Source organism: Takifugu rubripes, chromosome 8 (genome assembly GCF_901000725.2).
Source record: "Takifugu rubripes chromosome 8, fTakRub1.2, whole genome shotgun sequence".
Lineage (NCBI taxonomy): Eukaryota > Metazoa > Chordata > Actinopteri > Tetraodontiformes > Tetraodontidae > Takifugu > Takifugu rubripes.
In genome coordinates, this window is record NC_042292.1 from 1,944,568 (window position 1) to 1,970,368 (window position 25,801).

Consider the following 25,801-nt stretch of genomic DNA (forward strand, 5'->3'; position numbering starts at 1 on the left):
CCCGCCGCTGAGCCTTGGACCATTTGGCAGCCTCGCTCTCGTCCTGGTACTGTTGAACTGGCCCAGACCCAGCAAACCCGCGCCATTCAAGGGTTCCACCCCCGAACTGTTCCACTGGCTGTGGTTGGCCACTCCTGCTGCCATTGTCCCTTGAGATAATTCCGAGACTCCCAGCAGGGAGCTCAGTGGCGACAACAAATATGGCGTTCCCAAGCGTTTGGCCAGTTCGTGAAGCCACCCTGACGAAATGGAAGGAGTCAGTTAATTTCTAATGCAGTACTCTCAATTTATTTATGAGCGATACACTTTAAGCCCAGCGAAGTTAAATTCCATTGCACATTCACACATTCATTTTAAAACTTGAAACTCATTAAAAATCCAACCGCCCTAAGAGGGATAACATCCTTGATAAGTAGATAAGACTAGTTCTGATTCCTTCACCTTTCTTCAGCATTCTCATCCTGATCTGAAGATACAGTCGGACGTGATGTTTATGAATGCTGCGCAGACGATGGGCATGTTTTCCTAAACAGAATACTGCTTCATGAATCTCCATTGGAAAGGTCCAACGCTTGCAATTTAAAATGGAATACGTTATCGCAGGAATTCTCAAGCTGAGGACAAACCTCTTTTAAAAGCCTCTTTTTCTCCCCTGCACACATGCTAATTAACTCAGAATGGTGGTGTGTGCCTGGCTCATCGGAAGCTATTGGAGGTCCAGTGTTTTTCCCAGTTAACTGCCCTATCATTAATGAATGAACTGCTTTTCCACCTGAGCCATGGCTGCCATGCACACGCACACAAACGCATCTGTGATTCAGCAGCCTTTTCAGCTTGTTGTTCTCCACCATTTCAGCCTCCATCCCTGCTCCCTACAGTCGGCTCCTCTCTCATCACTCGCCACTGATTAAAAGCGCAAGATAACCACCGCTTGCACCTTACAGCATTGTTGCTCGTTGCCAGCGAGCTCAGCAGGAGGTGAGAAATGTCACCATAATTAGAAGCGTTTTCTCAGTGGAAAGACACTCCGAGCGTTTGAGCTCAGCTTTATACTCTGCTCTGCATTTAGAGGACGACTTCTTTCAGTGTCCGTCTTTAGTGAGCAACATTGGTTTTGCATGGTAACGGGCAAAGGACACATGTGTGCACGAGCATTTGGCATTCCATTTTTGCTTCTTTGATGTGCTCTTCTGTTGAATCCGCACACACCTTTTAGTGCCGACTGTCAATTGTCAGGTGATTTACTGGCGGGTGTGTGGATCCTCATTTTAGTAGTGATTATAACAGCTCCTACTGCAACTTTAGCCAGAACAACCACCTGTGGTGGGAATAAAATAATACATTTCGCTTGGAGCGATAACAATCTGGCACATCTCATAACCACCGCCCGTCCACATCATATTCATCTTCTCTTCATTACAGAAGTTTGAAAGATGCTTAAACTCGCCGAGGGCAAAGTGCTCCAGAACTGGCCGTAGGCTCCAGACTGATCTGATGAAAGCAAAGAAATAACCTGGAAATACTCTGCTCATCACAGATCTTACAGGGCACCGCAAACCCAGTGACTTTGTCCACTAATAGGGACAAAAATGATTTGCAATAAGAACACTGCTATTCCATTGTTGCAGAGTCCCTGAAGGTAATATTTACAAGTATTCCACACTTTTCTAAAGCATTTGGGCTGTTTGAGCAAACGTCCATGAGGTTTCCACAAGATTTGCCTGTGGAATATGAATTCCAAGCAGTCGTACCGGTGGGGTTGGAACACACTCTGATCAGACAGGGTAGCGTCATTGGTTTAACCCTTGGGCCAATCGGCCAACAAACTTAAAACCTTCCTGCAGCACAGTGGTACACACCTATATCCCAGGAGGTGGAGCTGTTACTTTCGATCTCACTGCGTCCGATGAAGTACCACACACAGGCCATCCAGTGGGCCAAAAGGGCGAACGTGGACATGAGCAAGGTCAGGACCACGGCGCTGTACTGGGAGTAACGGTCCAGCTTCTGTAAGAGGCGCAGGAGGCGCAGGAGACGGACCGTCTTCAGCAGGTGAACCCCAAAGTTCTGCAATATAAGTATCCATGGCACACACATACAGGACAGAAAATCTTTAGTTTATTCCTGGCTAATGTTGGCTGTTTCCTGTTAGAGTAATGAGATTGCATGATTTTCAGAAGCCAAATGAGGTACAAGTAGTTTGTTGTTGTTTTTTTAATTGAAATTACGTGTTAATCAGTCATCTTGATGGTGGGTTCTGCTGATCTGAAGCTACTGTGACACACAAAACTCAACACAAACCTCCAGTCGCACATTTAGAGATTATCGCTACCTTTCTCCATCTTCCACCTGGAAGATTCCTGGAGAACTGAGGTAAGAACAAAGCTCATCAACACTGTTCCTTCATGGATTCTTCTGCTCTTTAACACTGGCTGCAGTTCCAGTCCATTTCTAAGCTCAATAGTTCTGCTGATTGAAGGAGAACTGATTTCACCACAGCTAGTTCTGAGGCTGCTGGACACAGGCAGATTTACCTGGACTGTTTAGAGAATGCAGAACACAACCTCTGTAGATCATCTCACAATTATTCTCATGCAACAGTACACTATGTCTCTGCGATGAAGTCGGAAATGGGTGACCATTAAAGCCAACCAAATATAGCCAAAAAAATAAAAAGAAGGGAGCACTTTCTACAATTTCAAGGTATTTTTTTCTGCTAATATTTTGGATTTGATAATGCACTTTAAAATAAATAAATAATATATTTGTTAGTGTCCCCATTTTCTCTTAAAAGGTCTAATAGTGACACATTGCAATAACAAAGTCATGCATTTGAACAATTTGCTGGTTTTTACGTCGAACATTGTGTCTAAAATGGCCACTCTTTATTATGTGATAAATAACCAGATTTAAACCAGATTTTCAAACTTCTGTCAGGAAATTATATTTTTAAAAGCCTGGCTTTCTGCACTCATGATATATCTGGACTAAACTGCACATTTATTTTTCAATTCTGGGCTAATGCTTCTGAGAATGAGCAGAGTGAGAATAAATGAGACCTTTGCAGATATGGCACTTGTGTGTTCTGTGGGAACATTTAAAACAGCCAAAAATGTACTTATTTCACTTTTAAAAGCTGAGATTTACATTTGCTTGCTCCCCAACCTGGCTAACATTTTTTTTGAATGGGGGAAGAAAGTACCATTTATATCAATAAAACTGAAACCCTTGCTATTTGACAATGGAAATCAGAGGGGAGAGAATTAAAAATTTATACTTCTTGTTCATATTAGACTTTAATCATTCTGCAACCATTAGGATTCCTCTGCTGTGAAGCACATTAATCCATTGTATTTGCCGCTGTATTTGTTAAACAGCTAGAAGGCTCTGCACTCAGCATCATCTGGCTAATTGACTTGCTTTTGCCTGTAATTTGTCATCAGCATGCTCATTTATCACCTTAATCACCAGTTACCTAACAACCAGTCTCTATTTTCTTATCCAGAAGGCTCTACAGTGAGTACTGTGGGCATAAATGGAGAGCCAAAGAAAAGTCTTTGTTTCAATTGTATTGTATGAGGTTTGTGTTCAATGGAGCAGGAGAGTGCTGCTGATGAAAGCATGACAGATAACCTCTGTCTACACATCGCACAAATACAGAAATGGTGTTAGCTAAACTGTGAAGTGATAATTTATACAGGTATCTGCCAAAATGGGGTCTGTGTGGGCACCCTAAAATGGAATAGTCCACCAAAGAGCAGTGCTATTGTCCTACAGCCAAAGCCCTAATAATTTGACAGGTGTGATGTTCCATTCCCAACCAAAATGAATCTGAACATGCATTAGCATGAGAGGGAGCACCCACAGTGACACAGGTCCAGCAGATTTAACCGCCCACTGAAGGGTTATACTGTATATGTGTGAACGTGTGTCCTGAATGCCTACCACGCTGATGTTGAAGGCATAGAGGAGGTCAAAGGGCAGAGCAGCGATCAGATCCACGAAGAGCCAGGATGTGGCGTAGTGGATGCAGATGGAGCGAGGATCATACACCACCTGACCGGAGGTGCTCACATAGGTGGTTCGGAAGTTCAGCACGATATCTGTCACACATCACACAACTGCATCACACACCAATACGACAAGAAAGACATTGGCGGTGGAGGTTTGGCTATACCATGTAAGTAGAGCCATCAAGCTTAGCTAACTTGCTAACTTTGTTTTTTACATGCTGTATTTTCATTTTCATTTTCATTGGCACACATTAGTACATATCCACAAGATCTGGGACTGAACTTATTGAAAATGTCCAAAAGTCACTGCTTTTTGCTGTTGAATGGAATTTAACGTTGATTTAAATGATGTTGATTAATAGAACCAACAACCATTGCAACACGTGAGCATCCACTTCTGAGCCTGAAGCATGACCGCCATCATATAATCGCATATGCTGACAAAACCTTTCTTTCATATTAAACTGTACAGGCATCAGCATGTGTTCCGTATGTAAAAGTTCAAGAGATTTGGCTTCATAATGAAAGCCTGAGATGACAGGCGAGGACAAAAATATCCTGTCCAGCTCTGTGACAATAAGACAAAGAATTTTTCAGCGAACGAGATTGTTAAGGTGGGCCCATTATCGTAAAGCTCCGGTGCGTCAGAAAGAAACGGAGGTGCTGCAGACAATGTGCCAATTAAGACCGGAAGGCTGCTGGTTCAGAACTGCTCATGTAAATTATGCCTATTATGTAAATCTGGAACTTGTCACCCTTCAGATATTAGGAAAAATGATATAAATATGGAGTAAAGAGCGAGGATTTTTCTATTATTCATTCCGTTTTCTTGCTAGCAAATCCCATGAAATCCATTGAGTTAGAAGAATTTCTGAATAAAGAATAAAAGATATTTATATACATATATAAACATGTATAACAACTTGGGCAAACACATAATAATAATCTTACCAATGATGAAAAGTATCTCCACCAAAATATCGCTGACACTTGGGGGGTTGCGGGCCGAGGAGCCGCCGTCTTCTCGTATCTCCACCGCCGTGAAGCAAACGTTGTAGGGAACAGTTATGGCTACGTAGAAGGTGGCCAGCAAGATCAGCCAATCCCAGCCGGCCTTGAATGTACCGTAGTGAAGGAGGACGAAGCAGGACTTCTGGATGTCCGCCACTTTGTACTCTGGGATCGGGTTCACGTTGGCTCCGAGAACGCTCTTGAGAAGAAAATATATGCAAATATTTGCTTTTTAGTTGGGCGTATTTCTTTCATAAAATGATTAATACATGATTGTTCAGATTCAGAGCAGTGTCACTTTTTTTATAGATATATTTAGCACAACTTCTGTATCTTTTTCTATGAATTTGGTGAATCTTGGACTCCAAGGACAATGGCTTGCTCCAGGGTTAGGGTCAGGGGCAGAATTTCAAGTTTAAGCTGGATTGGGAAGAACATGCACCCTCAGAATATCAAGTTTGCTCTGTTTTATCATTCTGTGACCTTCAATGGACACTTGTTTGGGATGGGAACCATCAAAGGTCAGGACAGGACAAAGGTCGTACTTGACACAATCATTCACTGCCTTAAACGAGTGAATTTGTCCTTCTGGGTCAGAGGTGAGTTTCTCTCTGAAGCGTGAATGTTAATTTCTGGAATAACAGAGAAATAGAACCAAAGATACAGGATTGTACCATCATGGTGGAGAAGCAGCTGAGACGGCACAAGATCCTTATTTACCAATCGATATATGTTGCACCTTTACAAATGAGCACAGCTAGGGAGTGAAAGAATGGGATAATGGAGATGAATGGATGAGGCAGGGAGCTGCATGGAGATGTCACGATTTACATCTCAAAGTCACTCCTGGATGTGTGGTTTTACAGACAAGCCTGGATGAAGTCAGCGGGTATATGTCCCATCTGGTCTGGGAAAGCCTATGGATGGATGGATGGATGATGGATGGTTGGATGGAAGTGTTGTGGGCAGCTGCGGAACACATAAATCACAAGTAAAGTGTAAATCATTTGGTTAAACTGAGGAAAAGACAATCTGGCCAATCATCTTTGGAGCCACTGCAGCAGAAAGGGATTTCAGCAAATGTAGTTGGATTGAGAGCTTTTCAGCTGAACACATGTATGGAGGACCCGCATGAAGGTTTCATAAAAATGTTGATACAGAAGCAGAAGACGTCTGCTCAGAGTGGTTTTAAAATTTCATTTCAAGGTAGGCACGAGAACATTTTCAGGTGAAAACTGTTCGTTTTCTGCGACGTCTCGGCGGTCACTTTACACGGAAACGCCGTTTTGAGACGCTTAAAAAAGGAGAATGAAAATGGGTGGCGGAATGGAATGTTTCCGTGTAAACTGGATAACTAATAGCTCTCTGAACCAGGAGGTACCGGCACACGTGGACCGCAGTTGCACTTAAATACTTTTATAATAGTGACATTACTGCGTATTTGTGGATTGTTGCATCACAAAACACACGCTGACTCATGGTCTACCATGGAAACGAAAGTGTTTTCAGTCTCTCCAGCATTCCGAATATAAATACAGATATTCCTTGGCCGTTTAAACCCAACACGTACAATAGTTTTGCATTTTGGGGTGAAATGCTGCGGTAACGGGGGTCTAATATAACCCCTCGCAAGCACTAAATCAATTCTAATAACATCAAATGAAGAAGAAGGTCTTACATTGTTGATCTTGAGCTTGCTCTTGGTTTTGTCTTGTTTCTGTAGGTGTCCAGACAGCTGGTAGAGGACAGCTCGACTGCGACGACGTTCCATATTGAAGCCTGGGGGCCGGCTGATCTTGTGGATCTCCAGCCCGGTTTCTTCATCTGGACACAATTAGTGCACAAGTAGTGCAATGAGTGAAATCAGGAGTGAGATAAAGGTGGCTGAAACGGGTGGACCTCTCAGATTTTAGCCATGAGAAATGTTCCAATCAGACAGAGAACTCATAGGTGCAACTCATCAAGGCAACTAATATGGAAAAACATCCTTAGCAATTAATAAGTATTTGAACCCAATTACAAGCAATTCATAATGTGACAAAGGCTTAAAGTGTAATCAATGTTCCTACAGCTAACTTTAGTGTGTAAATTTAGTTTTGATACCAATGAACAGCTTGTTTCTGTACCTTTATACTCTACCAGCTACTTTAGCATTTAGCTAGGACACATTCCAGCCAGCAGAGCCGCAGCCCATTTTCTCACTATGATTATTTATTACTAAGCAGTCATTCTAAGCACAACCTTTTGAGTGCAAGGCCATTTTTGATTGGACAAAAGTGTGTTGTAATCTAAAAAAAATTACCCTTCTAATTGGAAACAGGCCCCTCTAACTACAGAGGATGGGATTCAAATACAGCGCAGGTTGAAGAATGAGACCTTTCATAGTGGAGTCTGACATCCAGTTTTACAAAAAAATTTGCCTCCTTGATGTAATTTTGGGTTTTTTTAAGGGGAAATCTTCCAGTAGGGAAATTACAATTACAGGCAGGTTCAGAGACTGTGCATTTATTATTTATTTTCAACTGCTTCGGCAGCACATCTCTACTGGCGGTTTCCTTAATGTAACGTTGGGAAAAAAAACTCCTACTTTCTGTGATTTCTGGACTGTTTTGTTTTAGTTAGGGATTTGGTGCTATAAAAAGGCGGTGAAATATCGTGATTAACAGCTGAGCTCTGCCAAAACAAAAAGCCAGCGCTTGGGTCTTGATAATTAGGTTTCTTTTTATGAGAGGGAATTGAAGTTTGATGAAGCAAGCTGGAAGAAAGAGGACATTCTTGAGAAGCACGTAGGAGCCATGTCAGCTCAAACATGCAACACTGATTAGAATCAGGCAGGATCTCATCTGGGTTTCCTTTACATCAGAGGTGTCAAACTCAAATACCCAGTGGGCCAAAATTCAAAACTGGGACAAAGTCACGGGCCAACATTGATATTTATTGAAAAAATCTTCCTCCAGCTATTACACGGAACCTTTTGATATGGACCCAAACTAGTTTTACTCAACAACTGAACATGGAACAAGCAAAGCTTAACACTATACAATATATAATTTATTATTGCACACATGCAAAATCGAAATTCAAATGAAAAAAACACATCACTGGCATTCATTTCTTCTCTTTTTATTTGCAGCCTTCTGAATTAAATTTCAACAGTAATCTTTTGCCATTGTAAGTTAATGTAAATGTAAATGTAAATGTAAATGTAATGCCTTTTCATCTCTTCTACTTTCTGGCACCTTCAAGTCATTTCCAGGTGCTTGTGCTTGTGTTGGTGTTGTGTTTTATAGCGTCATCTGTTGTTGTTCTGCTTGTAATGCACATTGGTTCCACATACCAGACAGACAGGTCCGTCTTTTACGCATCTAAACAGATATTCTGCCTCCTACCTCTTCAGAAAGGTCCTATTTTCTGTCTTCCCTTTAATCATTTTTCAGAGGGGTAGTGCCAGAATTAGCATTAGCATACAAGGTCACTATGACTACGTCCTCTCTCTTGGTGGTTGGCAAGCCACAAATTGCTGCATTACCACCAACAACTGATGTGGAGTGTGGATTTTCACACCAAAACACCAGCAGAGCATTCTGCTGAGAGCATTTTTGCAGTATTAGCACATGTGCTTTAAGCTATAATACCGGTGGGCCAGCTCAAATAGTCAATTGGTATGGCTTCGCGGGCCAAATATAATTACATTGCCAAATTTGGCCCACGAGCCAGAGTTTGACACCTGTGCTTTACATGTTAAACAACAACCAGTGGTTTTAAACCAGAGATAACTCTTACCAGTGTCAGATTCATTGCCATGATCCAAGTTCTTACTCTCCGTGATGTCCTTATGTGAGACCAGGAACAAAACCACCTCGCTCTTCTCATTCTTTATGGGCACAATGTCCAATAAACACCAGAACTTGGACCCTTTTTAAAGAGATAAGGACATCACGTCAGCGATGGAAGGACTTTCCTGCAGCACCTTCTGGGGCAGCCAGCCTTACCGCTCTTTTTGTAGAGAATGATCTCCGTCTTGAACTCGCGCCGTTCATCCAGAGCAATCTGCATCTGCGAAGTGAGGCGCTCACTGGTCTCGCTGCCGTACAGGAAGTGGCACATGCAGCTCTTCTGCATCAGCTCGCCACGGGCAAAGCCGGTCAGTTCACAGAAGCCATCCGAGCAGTAGACTATGGGATAGAGGGACTGGACCTGAGCGTTCCCCAGGACAAAATTGCTGTCTGGATGTGGAAAGAAAACAGGAAGTTTACAAAACAGATGAGGATACCTGTGATTTTCCCCTCTGCTTCACATGGTTAACGCGCATAATACACATTAATGCAAGAAAGAGAGATGGAGAGAGACTCCATGCTCGGAATATCTAATGAGCACATGGGAACCATTACAGCAAGGTGGATTCAGAAGTTTCAGTTTCAGAAATTTGTGAGCGTCACATTTCCTGTTAGCATATCTTCACTCATATCCTGTTTTTTCTCAGAAAATATTCATATTCATATATAATATTTAACAGGATAGCTAAAGTTGCATGTGCTACGATACTTTTGATGTGTCTGTGACAACTGGATCAGATATATATTAAAATGTCTGTGGAAGAACAAGATAACCCCAGTTTTAAAAAAAAGAAGAAGCCTGGATTTTGTACTGTATGCTAATACGGAACTCTTTTTGTGCTGTAGGCATCTGTACTTCATTGAAAGAAAGTAGTTGAATGCATATTTAACATTTGTTATTAAACAGCACCTATTTAATCACTATTTACTGTCTTTAGGGTGGCGTTATAGAATCTGGAAACTTGAATACTGTTGGTTCTGTTTACTCTAAGTATATACAGTATATTTTTTTTATCACCTACGGAGAACATTTTCTCCATTAGCCTCGCTGGAGATGTGTTTAATCCTAACGACTAAATTATGATGGCCAACCATATTCAGGCTCCACCAGCATCGTGTTTCACTTGTAATACAAAGAAAACAAAATCAAAAATGCATGCTCGGCTCTTTTCGCCTTGCAGTTTATTCTCACTTTGCATTCGTGTCTGCACTTGATGAGGCTTTGCTTACTTTGAAGAGCTCTCCTCAGGGACAATTTAATACACCAGCCGCCTTTCAATGATTCTCGCCTCATCCTTTCCTGCTATTGTTCTCTTCTCATTCTTTGATGCCCCGTGCACCTTTTGGAGCGGAGAAACGTGCCAAAGCCACCCCACTGAAATCATTTTTTTGTACATTACCATTATTCTCCATCAACCATGAGAGAAGTACACCCTTGGTCAATTCACCATCACAGGGCACATATACAGTTTAGCCCCACCCACACTAACGGTTCCGGCCCACAGTAATTAAAATTATGATTACCGTATTTTCCGGACTATAAGTCGCACTTTTTTTCATAGTTTGTCAGGGGGTGCGACTTGTACTCCATGTGTTTATTTATATGTTAAATAAATACATTATTACAGAATTTCACATGTTCGTTAGTTTCACACTGACAACCACAAGAGGGCGCTCTAGGCGTGTGTACCTGAGGGACGAGTTCCTTTAGCGACGCAGAAGAAGAAGCGGTGCTTCGTCTATAGAGTTAGACTTGATTGTTTGGTAAACTGGCTCAGATGTTCTTTATGCTATAGTTATCGGAATAACTGTTAATATGTTAAGTTAACAAAGCAGACACGTACTCAGTTCGTTGTGGGTCATGTACCTAAATTTGTTACTTTAGCATACCGTAACCCTATTGCTAATCCATGCTAATTGCCTTTCAAGATGAAATGTATGTTCTTGGTCTCGGATTTTATCAAATAAAGTTTCCCCCAAAATGCGACTTATAGTCCAGTACGACTTATATATCTATTTTTCTTCTTTATTATGCATTCTTTGGCTAGTGCGACTTAAACTCCGGAGCGACATATAGTCCAGAAAATACGGTACACTTCAGGCACACTCCATTCTGAAATCAGACCAGGGTCACTTTCATGTATGGTCCTATACTGGATACAGGTCCCCCTTCTTTCTAATGACCATCTTCCCCTCCAATTCCAGTGCACTTCAGCTTGAAGTAAGAATAAAATTCAGGAGCCTCTATGTTTACCTCCACATGCTGGCTTCATATAACATTTTACTGCTCTGCCCGTAAGGACCTCAGCTGCTGTTGGCCAGTAAGAAGTATTTGATGATTGTCCAGGAATATGGTTAGTTTCCCTCTGACAGCAGTCTGCTTTGAAGATACACTTTCTTTTTGAAGGCCTTATTAGCCTTTTCCTACATCTTGTTCAGTTGCCTCCCCTTCACTCACTTCTTGAAAGTGTGTTACAAACTCCAAATTTCCAACAGAATATTTTGTCTTTTATTGATCACTCACAAATGACAAACTTTTTTAATTTAACTTGTACTGTTGTATATGTCTGTCACATGTACTATTTAAAAAAAAGCTAACACAAGGTATTTCATATTGAGAACTGACTATGTCCAAACATCCCCCGCTCATATATTATGAATATATAAACTATAAACTCAATATCCCACAATACATTTTGAAAAGAGAAAACCTTTGCTCCCTAACCAAGCCATATATCCTGTCATGTTACATATTAAGGATATAACTGTACAACAACAACAAAAAAAAACCATCTGTAAAAAATGAGTGATAAATTTGGATGCAAGTTTGTGTGAATTAGCCCAGTTTTGCATGGTGCCCTGTCACATGCCATAAATGCTTCTCTTCTAGAGTTAGCATTAGCATCGACATAGTGAGCAGGTGCGATGGATTTGCTACTTTGAAAAATATTGTTGGAACATATTATACGGTATGTTTGTATATTATATATAGCATATTTACAGAGTGTTATGATGTTGATTCACTGTGTTTATGCAGCAGTGCTCGAGCAAACTGTTGCCTAAAGGAGTTAAACTGCCAAAACATCAAATGTCTCCGTATGACTCTTCCATCTGTGAAATGTTCAAAAGAGTAGATGACGACTTAATTTTCATTCAAACTCGAGGCAAAAACGTTCGTACATAAATGAATTGGGCAGACTGGAGCTCTAAAATTGAAGAATGTAAGCAATAAAGATCAAAGTGAGCGAGGGAGAAAACGATGAATGAGTGGAGGGGCGGAGAGTGAGTTTGGGCAAAGATGAACTTGACAGTGTGATTTAATAATTCATGTATTGATAAAACATGCCCAGTGAAGTCTCTTGAAACCTCATTGAGTTTCTCCCAGTGCATGAGACTCGTGGGAAATCATTATGAGTAATCAGTCACAATAACGGACCCACGGACACATATGTTGTGCTGTAACTGGCAAGTGTTCATTGAAGCGGAGGGTAAATTATGGATTAATGTGTATTCATACTGCTGTGTTCCTTCCAGGCAATATTATTGCCAATAATCAAAAATCCTGACACTAAAAAGGGCTTTCATCCACAATAACTCTGTTAAAACTGAAACTGCAGCATGTATGAAGGCTCTATATAACAGCTGGACCCCAAATCGTGCCTTTTAGCACATACTGCATCTGCCTTTGGCAAACATGTGCTGTTGCATGCCATATGCTCACAAATGTTGCAATAGTAACACATTTTTACCTTGTGGATTCATATCTGCCCACATTTTACTTGTCAATACTGAGCTCCAAGGCCAGCTCTGTTCTGCCTGAGGTGAATAAAGGCACACTTCTGTCCCCCAAATTGCTCCAGACGGGGCTTCTTCTTTTGATCAGATCTTTTAGTAAGATGCTACATCGATCATGATTGTCCAGAAGGTTATCCCAATCCAAAAGGCTTTAGCTTTAGCTTGTTAGCTTCAGAGGAGGAAATAAGCTACCCACCATCCATTTGTAACATTAGAATAATTCAGCTGGCACGTTTGACGAGTGTGACAAAATATAATAAGATTTGATGAAGCACTTCTCTGAGGAAAAAATAGATCTGTGCTTAACCGATTAACGGGTAGAATAGATGAATATTAATGTTTAAGAGAAAGACTGTTGCGCTCCAACGAAACAAACAAAGTGCTTTCCTCAAGCACCAAGTGGATATTTAACTGGGTCTGTGCCTTTCCGAAGAGTCATGTAGGACAGCAATGTCAGTCTTGGAGTCGTTATTCTAAAACCATTGTTATGTTGGTGTCGCTTCCCTTGGCTGCAGGGATCCTCTCCCATTCAACCACATGATTAGGCTGGACGATTGTTCTGTGCTTTGTAGAGACTAATCAACTTCCTTTATGCCAAAAAGTGAGAAATCCTTTTTTAATGGCGCTGGCTTCTGCAACGAAGAGTTCTCGCTTAATCGGGAAATGGTCCTCTTGACAGCTGTGCTGCTGTTCAAAATGGGACGCAGTTCACTTTGGGATGGTGCTGGTGTTGGTACATCTGGTGTTGGTACATCTGGTGTTGGTACATCTTCAATGCTATTGTATTACCAATAACACCAGTGCAGTACAGATGGATGGATGGATGGATGGATGGATGGATGGATGGATGGATGGATGGATGGATGGATGGATGGATGGATGGATGGATGGATGGATGGATGGATGGATGGATGGATGGATGGATGGATGGATGGATGGATGGACGGATGGACGGACGGACTACGGCACCACAGCACTTTTCCAGTAGACAGATCACAGTAGAGAGAAAACCTCACCAAGGATACCATACAGGAGGATCCAAGCTAGCAGATATCGTTGAATAAAATGTGAAAAGTCAGCAATTTCTAATGAAAGGAAGTGTTCAAGTGGGTCTTTTCCAATGCACAGTGTGAAAAATCACTCAAGGGTGCTTTAACCTTTTGTCACTCTTACCCTTCAAACAACCTCCTGCAGCCGTCTTTAACCTCACCCTCAACACAAAAGGTCTGGCCATGAAGTGCACTGGCCAACTGTAACCATATTGTAGTGTTATTTATTTTGTTTTGTATTAGTGCTACAATGATGATGGTCCAGAACAGCAATGATACCCTTTAACAGCAAATCTAGCAAATCAGTCGTGGCCCTCCACGGGTCATATCCCGCGGCCTCAGGAAAAAAAATCCCCATCATTTCCTTTCTGCCTTGACCCCTTTGCCGCAGTCCTATTTTCTTTCGCTGCGTTCATTTTCGGCGTAATCCCCAAACACGAGACGGGCCTGTCACATTCAAACACCGAGCAGGTGTAACAACACAAAGTGAACAATGGAAGACCTCAGCCCCGGAGCAGCGGAGGGAACTCCGGCTAAACTGCACCTCTGATAACACTGATAGCGACAGCCCGCCACAGTATGTTCAGCACCACGTGGGATATTCGGCAAACATGGGGACACGCTGTGAATGTTTGTTACTGTTAGCGCTGCGCTGACCCACCTTCACTCCCCACAGGCTCCTGTTAGCCTGAACTATGAGCTAAGTGACATTTAAGGCCTCATCAAAAGAACTCACGCTTACTTGTGTGATTGCCACACGTTTATTTACAGTTTTAATATCATCTGTACGGGACGTACATCTCAAATTTCGAAGAGATTGTCATTCTTTTAGCCATTCTAAGGACAGGCTGGTGCACGATATAACAAAATATGTGAGGAATTTAAGTTTCCTGCAGCGCTGAAGCGCACTCAAATCCGAGGAAGCAGAAAGTGAAGACAATTTTATTGTACTTGTTCCGTATATGCGGGCTACAGGGAAATAATATTGGTTCTGTCAGTGCATTTTTATCTTTTATTAAACACGACGAGTCGGCAGTCCTCACCCAGGCCCTGGTTCGCACACCTCTCAGGAAGGGAAAATGTCACCGTTGCTGGGGGAAGTAAGCTGCACGGATAAATCAATGACAGTTTTTAGCAGTCTTAGACCCCCACAGAGACGGGGGGGGGGGGGGGCAAACCAGGTTCTACTAGACACAGTGTTCGCACTGGAAAGAATGTAATCTTCCTCTGAAGCTTGCTGGTTTCAGGGGAAGGTCATCCAGGTGATTTTATGATTTAGCTAGGTTAAATTCAACATTTGTCTTGATCATTTACCAACATTGCCTATTGTTTCCCTAATGAGCCATTAACTGTTTGTTTTTTAAAAAAATCATATTTCACACATCTCATAAGTCAATTCCATTATTCCAGATCTAGCAAGTGCGGCATATTTGTGTTTATTGAATATTTGCCATTTGACAAGCAGGTGCAGTCGCGTATAGATTTTCACTTGTTGAAAGAGGAATGGCATTTAAAAGGCTCCATGCCAACCCAAAAGGAGACGGCTCCCAAACAAGCTGACAGTTCTGTAAATCTGTAAACACGGCCCCCTGTGTTTCCTCATAGACGTCCACAGACATGTTCAGTCCACATCAGCTTTAATACTTTATCGCTAGGGGCTTTTTTGTCAAAAGTCCCTGAAAAGAAGGAAAGTATCTGTCACTCGGAACGCCGCTGTCCCTCTCCCTCACTTTGAGTGATTCCCTAACCAGAAACTGACAAATAGCCACGCTGTATGTGCCCTGGTAGGTAACATTAAACAACCCCTCTGCCACTGTGCTCCTCTGCTGAAGCCAAGGTGTCATTACATTGTAAGGAATTATTTAAATCCTGTCCTTTAGCAGATAATATATTTGGTCTCAATTCTCCGTTCCCAAGTTAGTTGATTTATGGCCTATAAATCATTAATTGAGCTTTACGCCAAACAAGCGCAGCATCATCCAGAGGAACAAATGATGAGGCTGGGGACTGTAATGTGAACCAGCAGGAGGCCCGACGTGCAAAATGGATCCGAGAAGACATTCCACCTTTATAGGCTTAATTACACATCAAACAGCCTTTTTGCTAGCTGCTGCTGAGAAGACCAGTGTTCAGAAAAAGATGTAAATAACATATTTTTTTTAGAAAATTGAGCTGCTGCAAAGACTTTAAATTTATATAGCATTTGTTACAATCAAAATTGTCTCGAGGCGCTTTCCAGAATCCCAGGGCCTGACCCCAGACAAGCAACAGTGGCAAGGAAAAACTCCCCTTTAACAGGAAGAAACCTTGAGCAGGACCAGGCTCATGTAGGGGGACCCTCCTGCTGATGGGGGGCTGGGTAGAGAGAGGAGAGGAGAGGAGAGGAGAGGAGAGGAGAGGAGAGGAGAGGAGAGGAGAGGAGAGGAGAGGAGAGGAGAGGAGAGGAGAGGAGAGGAGAGGAGAGGAGAGGAGAGGAGAGGAGAGGAGAGGCAGCCATGACCCAGTGGGGTGACAGAGGCCTGTCAGGTGTCAGGCTGACGGACTTAATCTGGGTTGGACCTTCATTTTCAATGAGGATATTTCAATGAGAAGTGAGAAGCATTAAAATAAACATGAATTGTATGAGCAATTTTTCAGTATATTTTTTCACTTTAAGCCATCAAACTCATATAAAGTAATGGAGTTGTAGATGTGGTTCAGACTCCCATACCCATAATACAGTGTTACCTATTACTGACCGTGCCTAAATACATCATAATCTCCTAGGCAACGTGATTGTCTAATCTTAAGGGAATCACTATTTTTGTGATTTTTATTTTTGTGGCTTGGCTGGTAACGTGTGAATCTTTGAACCTTTTTTCCCCAGGTAACCTGGTTACAGAGAGAGACCAGAGCATCTCCTGCATTAACCCAGATGGAAGAGCGAATAATGACCTTTCGTCCCTCACTGCAGACGAAAGCAACCAAAGGTTTGCAGCTCGCAGAGGTTTAGTTACACCGGGACTTAAATCTGGGCATGATTTCAGTTCTTTCTCCCGCTGCTCTGCCTTTGATTTAAAACAGCATCACAAATCTCTCTGTCTGTTTGTCCTTGAATACTCCCCTTTCTTTTTTTCCCCCAATGCAGCCAAGAGTGACATGCACACGCTTTATTGGCAAGGCCACATAAATAGCTACAGTTACGCTTCTTTGACTTCAGAAGGTCCTTATTAGAATATCCCTACTGTGAGGATATGGCGCCTTGTGGGCTGAGAATTTATTTTTCTTGAAGTCAGTGGATGGAATTTGCGTAGGGTTGTGGAACATTAGATGGGAGTAGCCACAAATTGATTATTTAAAATAATTGAATCAATAAGAAACCTGATAATAATAGTTCAGCAAACCACTGCCAACCTATTTGTGCTTTATGTTCTCAAAAAAGCATTTTTAAAGCAAAAGATAATTAGCATAATTGCTCGCTGGATAGGTTTCAGTGCACTCCAAATGAGGATGCAGCGATAAACATATGAACAGGGACACGCATGGACAGTGCAGCTAGCTGGCTGCTATGTATGGTCTTTCACATGTTTTCTTCAGGGGATGAGAGATGAGAGGACCTACGGGCGGAAGAAGTCTGTAGCTCCAGCTGGAATTTGACGGCCAAATGTGATGGAATATTTGACAGCGATAGCAAACGACAACGTGCTACAAGATAGCTGACTTGCAGGTATTAGCGGTCTCATTGGTTTCGTTTGCTTCCCTTTTTAACTTTGTGATGAATCTGATAAGCTTTTTTGCACAGAAGCCTGTACTGGGATGGTCTTCACAGTTCACTCCCTCAGGCTAACCAGGTAGAATGCATTGGAGCTAAGAAGGAGGGGATTTAGCCCTTTTAACCATACATCATTCAAACACCTCACCACTTACCACAAATGTGTAGCTTTTAATGTCTGACTGGGATTCAGGATGCCTGCAGATCACCTAAAGTGAAACTCTTTTGTCTCCTTGACCACTTTAAAGTAAAACCTTAACTTCCCTTATTTGCATTTTACATCTATGCAAAAAAAATGCTCCAAACCAGACCAGTGCTCTTATTTGAGTGGTATTTTCTGCCCAGGTACTGCGCACCGGACCACAGTGAGGGGTTATTTCTTCAGCTCCCACGGCTTTTCAAGGGCCTCTAAGTGAAAAGTCAGACACGGCGAAATCTGTAACTAAAACCATTTGGGGATTTCCCGGGGAAAGATCCGCAGCTTTACGGAGGGATTTGTGCATACGGAATGACGGGAGTGCTCAAGCTGCATCACAAGTGTGAGGGCCCCTACTGCAGACAAGAAGGAGAGGCTGAAACGGCTGCAGCTGGAACCTGCGGGAGGTTCGGGAGACGTCGGTCCTGACACACACGGTAATTGTTGACCTTTATGAGAAGACATGAGCCAGATTTCGATTCTGCTGCGTTTTTTCGCACAATCAAAGCTGCAGAATTTGTTGAATTAGAGTTGGAAAAGAAATTGTTTTGACCAATAAAGGAAAAGAATGTTAAAATTTGTGATGTCACCTATAGGACCTAAAGGTCAAACCTCCACCTCTGTGCCAGCGGTGGCGATGCTCATGAGTTTTGATCCTCACTCTCAAGGTAAATTACATGCAGCCATTTTCTCCCACCGCAGATGACATCAACCGAAGTCTTCGGAATCTGACGGACTGTCATGGATCAGTCACTCAAAGCTCGCGGCCTGGCAGGAAGTGCTCGGAGATGGCGAAACGCAATCTGTTCCTCTCGCAGATTAGAGGAGAGCTGATCTACGCTGAGATAAAATGAAAAATTCGAACTGAATTACAGCTACATTATGAAACGTGGCCCGGAGGTGACGCACAAGAGGCATCAGATGCCGGCGGACGCCTCTGCATCAGACAGGCCGCAATCTCCCAGCACCTTGTCGACATAAGTCCTCACACAAATGGTTTTCTGTGTCTCTGCTGTAATTCAGAGCCCTGTTTTGCCATTTCTGCAGCCTGGTCTGCAGTTTCACACCCGTGGTGCAGTTTTCAATGCCTCTAAATTATAGATCACCCTGAGTCTTTTGATTGAATATAAATAAGTGATACATATTGTAAGTCAGGGCAGGTAGCACCTGGGTTTTGTAACGTGCTTTTCCTGTGTTGAGCAGCTGATGAAATGGTTGGAAATGTTTATGACGGGCTGTCAATCATTTCATATATTTTACCAGGTCTCTCTCTCTTTCTCTCTCTGTATGATTTTATATGAGCTAAACCGCAACTTAAAGAACATGTGCAATAAATTCCACCAAGAACTTTAATGTCTCTACGCTACCAAATGGTAAATGCAGGGGGACAAGTGGACAATTAGACCACAGCAATACTAATTAATGGTTGCACCTCAACTTAATGCAGAGCTTGATACCATAATGCATGGATCGAGCAGGCGCCTATACTAGCGTGGTCACCATTCCACCACTACGATACTTTAAGCAGCCTGCGGCATACATGCAATGCTAATGGCCATTTCTTTAAGGCCAATCAATAGCTACTCGAAAATAAATGGTCATATGTTGGTGAATAGAAGAAAGTGCACCTGTATCTAAACAAGCAGTGGGCTCTGGTGATGAAGCCTATTCAGTGCAACAGGCTTGGCTGTTCCTCATCACCACGCTTGCACGTGCTGCTCTAATGGTGAGAAGCGTGCCTGTGTTTATGCCGTGAGAGGGTTAGAAATGATGCATATGGATTGACTCTTGCAACGATCCACATCCTTTCAGAGTGACAGTTCTCAGTCGCATGATGGCAGCTCAAACCGTTGCTTCTGAATACTAATGAACACCCTGGCTCACGCATTAATTAACACTATATATATCCTATACAGCCTCTGCCACATTAGTAGGGTGGATACACTTAAGAAAACCACGATTAGGCTAAAGATAAGTAGGGATCCACAAAGTATCCCAGAGTGTTCAATAAATCCATATCGTGCCTATTGAATGCAAAATGGAAGACTTTTAAATGCATAGATTTATGACTTTATTTTCCTTCGTCACTTCATCAAGTCTTCGTATACCAACAAATAACTGGTTTCATTCGTCCCTCAGGACATGTTAATGGTTTGTTAAAGTGCAAAGGACTTGTTTTCATGGACCACAGAGTTCAGGTGTCTGCATTAATGACACAGGCTGTCAATCATTTCACCCGGAGTAAACAAACTGGACGTTCTGTACTCACGGGTCCCATCGAAGCGAGTGGCGATGGTGTCCAGGAAGGTGTTCTGGGGCGCGATGAGACCCCGCATCACTGGCATCCGGGAGCGCGTCGAGCCGCGTCTCTCACGCCGCTCCGAGCCATGGCTCTCCCCGGCGGTGGCCACGAACCCCGGGAGGAACTTGGACGTAGCGCCCGGCGCTCCTCCCAGCCCCTGGAGGAGGGCGCCGAGCCGAGACACTCGGGACTCCACGGTCCGGCAGCGGGCACCGACAACCGTGCGGGTGATCACGCCTGAGAGGGAGTCGGAGGAGCTGCTTGGTGGTTGGAGGGAGGAGGTTGGAGAGAGCACCAGCGAGGACGGCGGTCACATTTACGCACGGGTGTGCTGCAATCCTCCTCCCACTCCCCCCGCTCTCGCTCTGCTCCACACCGCTCCTCTCTTCTCCCCTTTCATGTGTCACTCCTTTGCATTTCTATCAGGCCATTTTCACCTTTTGGATTTGGATCTTGATTCATGGCTATTTGAATAGTGGGGCTGTTGTCTCTAATTTGTCTTTTGACGAATAAAAAGCAAAATGCATTGGATGGATGAACAAAACATAATGCTGCATGAAATCTGCACGGGTTTTATTTTTTATTAAATATTAATATGCTGTATGCTTATAAACCAAATCCCAGGGCTACATGCTTCACATTTATATTCAACATGACACATGAACCAACTGTGGAATCCATAGTTATGGGCTCTATATGAAATTCCATATATATAGATTATACACATCTATCTATCCATCTATGTATAGATCAAACTATCTGTCAATATATCTAAGTGTGGAGTTGAAATGCATATTACACAAGATATGAGTGCTTTACAAGTGTTTACCTACAGTTGTTGGCAGGCTTGCTAACAGTAACCACTAATGTTGCCATCTAAACACCAATTTAAAGCTTCCCTCACTTTCCTGGTTGCTCCTTTTCTGGGAGAAAAAGAAGGCCCTTGCTGTGGCAAACACCCACATAAGCCTGGGTTCTACATCCCTGTGAAAGACCCACCATTGTCTATGCAAAACAGGGGTCATACTCAGTTTTAGAATTATGGTTATGGAAAAGGAATGAAAAATGATGTCAGGATTTGTGAAGAATCACCACCACCCATTAAAATGACTGACAACTGTGCCGTTATTTAACGAATTGGGGTGCGAACATACGGTATTTGTGAGCCATGTACCAAACCATCAGCACTGACAAAACGTGACACAACATTGGTATTTGTCTCATCAAACATGTGCTGCCTGAGAACCATCTGACTTATGTATCACTTAAGGATTCATGAGAACCTCAGGGTCATGTTTATAATAAATAAAGATAATAAAGTGGGATTTAAACATTAGTTCCTCTAATATGCTTCATTCTATACAGCAATGTGCAGTGGCTATAATCACTTTCAGTTTAAAGGTATCTATAAAGTTTGAGTATCACACAATTGATATACACTTTAAAGAAAGAGCCTTCTTGGAGTTGGGAAGCTAACTCTGGCAGATTCATCTATTTACTCGAGAGCTACATGGGAGGAATCTTTGGGGTGGAGTCAGACTGTCTAGATGATGTTTCCATTCAAGGGGGCCAAAAAATAATCTGTAAGGATGAAGATTCAAGGCCAGCATATTTCAATTCCACCCGCTGCATCAGCTGCAGTAAAGCAAATACTTCACCAGCACTTTTTTTTTACCCACTCCTGAACAGGTTGATGTCGTCTAACTATCCGTTGGAGGAAGGATCTAGTGTGACAATGATGCACAACCACTCCTTATAGCATTGAGATGACCACAGTGCACTGCTGTGCGTGCTCCCGAGTGGAGTATAAAAAAGGGAATTGCTCCCTCTAGAGGGAAGACGGAGTAGAGCATGCTTTATAAAACAAAGCACAAGTAAAATTAATATTTAATTGGTGCGTGAGTGTGTGTAGCTTCTTATGAAATGCTTTAATAAATACATGTAGGTAAAAAAACAGTAATATAACGTCAATAACGCAAACCATTTAAGGTTTTTTGCCAACTATTTGTAACTAATAAAAACTTAAATTAGAAAATAATAATACAGTATAATTAGTATAGGCATGGGGGGAAAATCTGAATTTACTACATATGCATTTCTTCTTTAATTTCTTTAAGTATGTAATTCAACTAAAGTTGGAAAAACACGCTGTTTACAACAAAACCAAAAAGCATCTTGTTAAAACACGTGTTGTCCAGAAGTGTCCTGAATATTTAAAATCCTTCCCAAGTTGAAAATGACTCAACATCATTAGTAATGAGCAATTGTAGAAAACACATACAGAAAATAGGCCCGAACTCACCACTCACCACTCAACAGCATAATCACATTACAGATTTTTATCTTTGTCCACTAAACACGACAGTTGCTGCAGTTTTAACTTCCTGTTAACAATATCTGTCCCCAAGAGGCTTCTAAGAAAAGGATTTATTGGATAATTTTAACAGAATATATGGAACTCCATGGGTATCCATTTTCAAACACTCTTCATTATCAATATCTAATTGTTTATTGACTTTTCTACTATCTAATGTCAATCGCATTAATAGAGCCCTTTCAATTTTGGGATCTTGATTTTCAGTCGGATTTCCATTCCAAACAGCAGATTTCTAGCACATATCAACACAATCTGATTTTACCTCCATACATTATTCATTTGCAATGGTATTGGAGAGGTGCAATGTGGCACACTGTTTTCTATCTCTACCCTGCATGAGCAGTTCACAGATTGCCAGATACGGTGTCAGAATTCAAATAAACTGCTCAATGCACAATGTTTTCATTTATTTTTCTAGCAGGACTGCATATGACTGTATGCATTAAACACGAAAGAGGATTCAGAAGAACAAAAAATAAAAGAGATCATTTTCATGGCTAAATCATTTTCTTTCTCTCTCTCTCTCTCCTTCTTTCTATTTCTGATGCACTTTTCGACCACTAGATGTCAGTATAGCATCAGTTATTGTTTCAGTACACTGCGATGATGTAATGGTGCAGGTTTGTTTACTACTGTGCCAAAATTCTGACAAAAGATTTAGTAAAATACTAAAACAAATAGCTCTCTTTTGACATTATGAGATTTTAATGAGATCATTCAAATATTGCATTTACCACGCTCGCAGCTTCTACAATACGATGGATGTTGATAACGACATCAAAATTATTTATTTTATTTTTGTACGTCCAGTGAGTTCGACATTTTATTGTCGTGTTCCATTTAAGTAAAGACTGAGACGAGTAGGTCTCCAAAATAGTCGGAACTATTTCTATTCATTAACTCAAGCACATTTTTCTGATTATCAGGATCAGAAATAGTCGGAATAAACAATAAAATTACAGCTATAAACGAAACAGCAGGCCGGCTGTCAGTACATGAGTATGTGTTGCATTCCATCATTTCATGACATATTACTAGTAAAATAAAAAACAAAACACTTTTTAAAAGGAACAAAGTTAAACAGGGCGTAATAGTTTACATTAAAAAGATCTAAACCGGATAATTGTGTACATGCTGAGTATGATCATGTCGGATAATTGCCAGAAGATTCACGCATTTTTAAAGGCTGGCCACGTGACGTCAACGTGTCAGCTGTTCCGTCAACTGTCGCTCGCGTAAAGCTGCATCAGTACCGGAGCCTGTCGGCGCGCGACTCCGGACGAGCGTCTGGCGCGCATCTCGCGCTCTAAACATCACATCACTCTCACCGTAGTGCTCGCGCGCTTAGCGGTCGCGCGCTACGAGACGCTCTCGCGCGCCTCTGTCCCCTCCTTCTCCTCCCTCCCGCTCTGAAGCGTAGATTAGTCCCAACGCAACAATGCGGGGGATTTAACGCAGAGCTTCATTTTGCTCACATCCAGATCTTCGAATTTGGGGCTGGTTCCCGTTGAAAAAATGGCGACGGGGGCAGGCTGGCAGCCTCCTCCGTACGGCTCCTCGGCTGGAAGCAGCAAATACAACACCTCTCCGACAGCCAGCATGTTTTACGACGGCGGTGTGACGCTGGAATACACACAAGATCTACATCTAAAGATGAGTAAGAAGATAGCGCAGCTCACCAAGGTGTGTTCATGTGAGGGAATGAATGAATGGGTGAGTGAGTGAATGAATGACGTCGCTTTCTGCAGCTGCCCGGGTGTTCAGGAACGTCCTGCTGATGTTGTGTGATGTTTTATTTATTCACTTATCGCAGGACGGAAGGGTTGATGCCGATGTCGCTACATATGCCTCCACTCAGGTCGTGTTTATTTCCCACGCTGCTGTAGTTACTCACGAAAAAATGTCCGAAAGACTTCCCTGAAGTGCTCTCACTACTCGGTGGATGACAGTCCAGTGAGTACCTGAATAGTCCCAGTGAAATGTGGCGTTCAGGTTTCGAGAGGGACGTGGTCCATGAACGCAGCATCAGAACCTGTGCGTATGGTTGCTCCATCAGTGCGCGCCTCACTTATGTAATACTGAAGGGATGCGGGGAGATGTTTCTTTGTGCTGCTCCACCTGAAGCCCCAGCAGCTCCACACAACACTGGCATGAACCAAAGCTGGAATTCGTCCCAGAGAAAAAGTGCTGCAAAGACGGGTGCCTTTGCATTGAAATGTTACTTGTCAGTAGAGAATGTACATTAAAATTGGCGCTGACCAATAACCAGTGGTTCTGGATGTAAGTATTGTTGAACTGGTCTTTATCTTTCTTACAATCCAGATTAATTAAATTAGATTTTGCTAGATATCTGAGGAGCCAAACTATGTCTGAAAGCACTATCTTGTGCAAGAGGTGCTTCAAAAATTGCTAGCAGGTCTACACCATTGTGTTTTGCCTGTTTTGTCAAGTGTCTGTAGACCAGTGAATCACATTGCCGTGTTACTATTCCTGTGATTTACGTGTGTGCATTATTCTACATATCGGTTTTGCATAATCAACCCTAAACTCATGTTCTCCATGAAGCAACGAGCATTGTTTTTTAATGAGTGTGGTTGTGCAAATTGCACAGATATTGTTTAATCAGGAGCAGACAGAAAGTAGGACAGTATGTAGCTGCACAAACAACGGAGAACCGCTGTTGGAAAGCAAGTTTCTCTTTGAGATGGATGAAGGACAAGTTTCTTTATTGAGAGAGAAGCAATCAGTGTTAGGTGAAACACTTCTCTATCGCGAGTATTTTTGTGTTGGCTACAACCAAAGACTATTAAAAACAGCGTGTATATTTTATTCTCTTCATTTGTTTTGTGGTTGGATGTCCTCAGAGAGACAAACTAGAAGAAGAGGATTGATTCTGTCCATTTTATTTCACTGTATATGGTGCACATAAACACAAATAACTTGACAAACACATTTAGTTGTACCAATATTGTATCAGTAAAACAGTTATAAACTGATATTGAAAGCAACGTAAATTCCTTTCATTGTCATTTTCTAACGTGACATCATCTTGTCATAATAATTACATGTTTACACTGCTTATCTATCAAATCTATTCTGTTTGCTGACTGACAGTCTTAATGGATTGTGCCGATTGTTTCCATCATCATATTTATTCTCAGTCATCTTGTCTAACAAAGTCACTTGTAACAGTGACTATGCTGCCACTTCCTGCAGGAAAACTGTAGACCAGGATCACAGAGAGACTACAGCACCCCTGAAAGTAGGACTCCTAAATCCCACACTTAGTGTGCATGATGCTAATCCTCTGGAGCAGAGCAACATGGGTCACAAGGATGGCAAAATCTTTGGCTGAGCCTCTCCAGACGTTAACTGCCTTCGGTTCATCCGTGTAAAATATCCTTCAGCCACAGGAGCATGGTTGTCACCAAGTCTGTTCTTCACAGAGCAGCCCTTTTTAATGAATGCTAT

General features: G+C 42.2%; 2 protein-coding genes across 4 annotated transcripts in view; one reads left to right on the forward strand and one right to left on the reverse strand.

Annotated features, from left to right (window-relative positions):
* Positions 1-20,315, reverse strand: part of kcnh3 (potassium voltage-gated channel, subfamily H (eag-related), member 3) — a 30,406-nt gene extending 10,091 nt beyond the window's left edge. The window contains exons 1-8 of one of the 2 annotated variants that reach the window (XM_029840713.1): positions 19,921-20,315; positions 9,017-9,250; positions 8,808-8,939; positions 6,703-6,848; positions 4,965-5,223; positions 3,946-4,103; positions 1,860-2,067; positions 1-239 (exon numbers count right to left, since the gene is read on the reverse strand). The exon at positions 1-239 is cut by the window's left edge and continues 133 nt beyond it. In XM_029840713.1, coding sequence (XP_029696573.1) covers positions 1-239; positions 1,860-2,067; positions 3,946-4,103; positions 4,965-5,223; positions 6,703-6,848; positions 8,808-8,939; positions 9,017-9,250; positions 19,921-19,996 — 1,452 coding nt within the window. In that variant the 5' untranslated portion in view covers positions 19,997-20,315. Of the gene's footprint in view, positions 240-1,859; positions 2,068-3,945; positions 4,104-4,964; positions 5,224-5,698; positions 5,910-6,702; positions 6,849-8,807; positions 8,940-9,016; positions 9,251-19,920 lie in introns of those variants that run through there. The other variant, XM_029840715.1, reaches the window with a different exon arrangement.
* A 2,739-nt stretch (positions 20,316-23,054) lies between these two features.
* LOC101068431 (protein FAM184A) overlaps positions 23,055-25,801 on the forward strand; it is a 28,455-nt gene continuing 25,708 nt past the window's right edge. The window contains exon 1 of one of the 2 annotated variants that reach the window (XM_011619160.2): positions 23,055-24,013. In XM_011619160.2, coding sequence (XP_011617462.1) covers positions 23,846-24,013 — 168 coding nt within the window. In that variant the 5' untranslated portion in view covers positions 23,055-23,845. The remainder of the gene's footprint in view (positions 24,014-25,801) is intronic. The other variant, XM_029840692.1, reaches the window with a different exon arrangement.